We start from the raw sequence: 3,021 nt of genomic DNA on the forward strand, positions 1-3,021 counted from the left end.
CTGGGTAGTCTTTCAGAGGCCCTCTGTGGTAGGCTCCAGTCTTGTTTCTTGTTTTCTTCTTCTTCCAATGTCCATCCCATTTGTCTTTCTAAATGAGGATTGATCATCTTGCCCAGGGTCCTCCTTCTTGTTTAGCTTCTTTAGGTGTACAGATTTTAGCAAAGCAACAAATCAAGCAATTCAATTAAAAAATGGGGCACAGAACTAAACAGAATTCTCTATAGAGGAATATAGAATGGCAGAGAAACACTTAAAGAAATGCTCAATGTCCTTAGCCATCAGGTTGATACAAAAAACAACCCTTGAGATTTCACCTTACACCCATCAGAATGGCTAAGATCAAAAACTCAAGTGACAACACATGCTGGAGAGGTTGTGGAGAAAGGGGAACCCTCCTCCATTGCTGGTGGGAATGTTAACTTGTACAACCACTTTAGAAATCAATCTGGCAAAAAAAAAAAAGAAAGAAATCTGGCTCTTTCTCTGACAATTAGGACTAGTGCTTCCTCAAGATCCAGCTATACCACTCTTAGGCATATATCCAAAATATATTCAAGTACATAACAAGGACATTTGTTCAACTATGTTTGTAGCAGCTTTATTTGTAATAGCTAGAACCTGGAAACAACCCAGATGTCCATCAACGGAGGAATGGATACAGAAACTGTAGTACATTTACACAATAGAATATTACTCAGCAATTAGAAACAAGGAAAACAAGGAAATGATGAAATTTGCAGGAAAATGGTGAGATCTAGAAAAGATCATCCTGAGTGATGTATCCCAGAAGCAGAAAGACACACACAGTACATACTAACTTATAAGTGAGTCTCTTATTTTCTCCAGGTATAGATGAAACATGTTTTCTTTCCCTTCTCACTTGTCACATTTGGACATCTGGATTAGCTCGAAGTTTTATGTGTCATGAATAATGAATACATGAGCATGCAGAAATAAAACTTTGTGTTGATAGACAATCTTGTTTCTCTTTAATCTATCTTAAGATCAGAAGCAAAGGCTACTGGTCCATGCTGAGAAGAAAGCTGCCGGGAAAGGAGACATACCAACTAAGAGACTACCTGTCCTTCAAGCAGGGGTAAGTATAGTCACTACCTTGGTGGAGAACAAGAATCAGCTGGTAGCAATTGCCTATGAGGTAGACCCTATTGAGCTGGTGGTTTTCCTACCACTGGAAATTACCAGGAATTATAGCAAGTATTCTTCAGATGTCCACCTAAAACTTCTGTGTTGAAAGATGGGAGTCCCCTACTGCATCATCAAGGGAAAGGCCAGGCTGGGGTGGTCCACAGGAAAAGTTGCACCACTGTTTCCTTCACAGAGGTTAACTTGGAAGACAAGGGTGCTCTGGAAAAGATGGTGGAGGCTATTAGAAACAATTACAACTACAGATATGATGAGATCTGCCACCACTGAGGAAGCACCGTCCTGCATCCTATACTGTGGCTCACATTGCCAAACTGGAAAAGGCAAAGGCTAAAGAACTCACCACTCAACTGGGTTAAATGTACAATGCTAAGTTTTCTGTACATAAATACAATTACAAAAATAATGCTTAAGTGAAAGGCACTGAACTTAAAAGATTACAATTTGAATGCAGACTCTATTTGCATCCATAATGTTGGCATTTATCTTTGTAGGGTGAATATAGCATAAATTATGCAACTGTCAAACCTAAAATGTTTTCTCATTTTTAGTATAAAAAATAGTGCTGAGTTGACCACACTGTTTTCTAAATAATTGTGGCCAATGTCAGAGGGGGTGTAATATTGCCTTTATCTGAGTTCTTGCAGACCACAGTTTCTCATTATAACCCTTTCTTCCTGGTAATGTTTCCCCTGAGATACTGTCCCTGGTCTGAATAGCTCATTCTCCTACTGTCTTTTATTTCTTTGCAGTTTCCCAGTGTTCACAGTCACCATGATGCTACTCATAAAACACTGTTCTCCAGATAACAGGGTTTGCTGCAGCCATCCTTGCAGTGTCTCCATGGGCCTTCCTCAGTGGCAAGTATGGTACTTTCAAGAAATCATGAACCCCAAGCCCAGCATGGCCTTAGTAGGAATGTGGAGAACCTGTATCTACCACTATAACAACTACTCCGGCAATGTCCAAGTATGTCACCAATACACCTACCATGACTCCTTCATCCCTTTGGATATTCAAGTATCACAACACCTGGTTCTGGGGTCTAGCTTTTGGGGGATGATTGGGACAGCCTCTAAAATTGTTGCTCTTTGGAATTTGTACACAGAGAAGGCACAGGAGAATACCACCCACAGTTTATTTTGCCTTCCAGGGATTCTGAACATCCTTGCTAGCAGCTTTGTCTTTTTTGCTGTATTGTACAATTATTTATCCATCATATTCAAGAAAGATATTGCTTTCCCACTATCTTTCCACATGCCCTCCTTCCCAGATACCCAGAAGGCTGGAAATTCCCTGGCAGTGGCAACCCTTTCTTCATTCTTCTTTGAATTAAGTGGTACAATTTTCTTATCTTTGTCTTTTCACCTGGACACTACAGCTCATTCTAAGATGTAAAAGCAAATTACTGCTATGTTACATAGCTTTTAAAATTCAAAATTACCAGGAATTATAGCAAGTATTCTTCAGATGTCCACCTAAAACTTCTGCACTTAAAACCATGTCTAAGATGTACAAGTGGGCCACCTATTATTGTTTTATACTTTTTTGACTGGAGTATGGATTTTCATTAAGTAAAATCTTGCCCACTTGGTCTTATGAAATCTAAATTTTATTTATTTTTTAAGTTAAATTTTTAATTTTTTGTATTAGTTACAATTTATTAACTTTGTATCCCAGCTATAACCCCTTCTCTCATTCCCTCCCAATCCCACCCTCCCTCCCTCATCTCATCCCTGCCCCTCTCTAAGTCCACTGATAAGGAAGGTGCTCCTCCCCTTCCATCTTATCCTAGTTGATGAAGGTAAATAATTAAGGAATACAGTATATATGGAAATGAGTGTCATAATATATCAG

At 39.2% G+C, this 3,021-nt stretch overlaps 1 protein-coding gene across 1 annotated transcript; it reads left to right on the forward strand.

Annotated features, from left to right (window-relative positions):
* The first annotated feature begins 1,938 nt into the window (after positions 1-1,938).
* LOC110544141 (claudin-34-like) lies at positions 1,939-2,562 on the forward strand. The gene has a single exon (XM_021630246.2). It carries the CDS (start codon positions 1,939-1,941, stop codon positions 2,560-2,562), a length of 624 nt encoding a protein of 207 aa, XP_021485921.2.
* The last annotated feature ends 459 nt before the right edge of the window (positions 2,563-3,021 follow it).

The sequence above is a fragment of the Meriones unguiculatus genome, chromosome X, assembly GCF_030254825.1.
Source record: "Meriones unguiculatus strain TT.TT164.6M chromosome X, Bangor_MerUng_6.1, whole genome shotgun sequence".
NCBI lineage: Eukaryota > Metazoa > Chordata > Mammalia > Rodentia > Muridae > Meriones > Meriones unguiculatus.

Coding starts and splice junctions, on each gene's coding strand:
- LOC110544141 (XM_021630246.2), top strand. CDS start 1,939: ATGATGCTACTCATAAAACACTGTTCTCCAGATAACAGGGTTTGCTGC.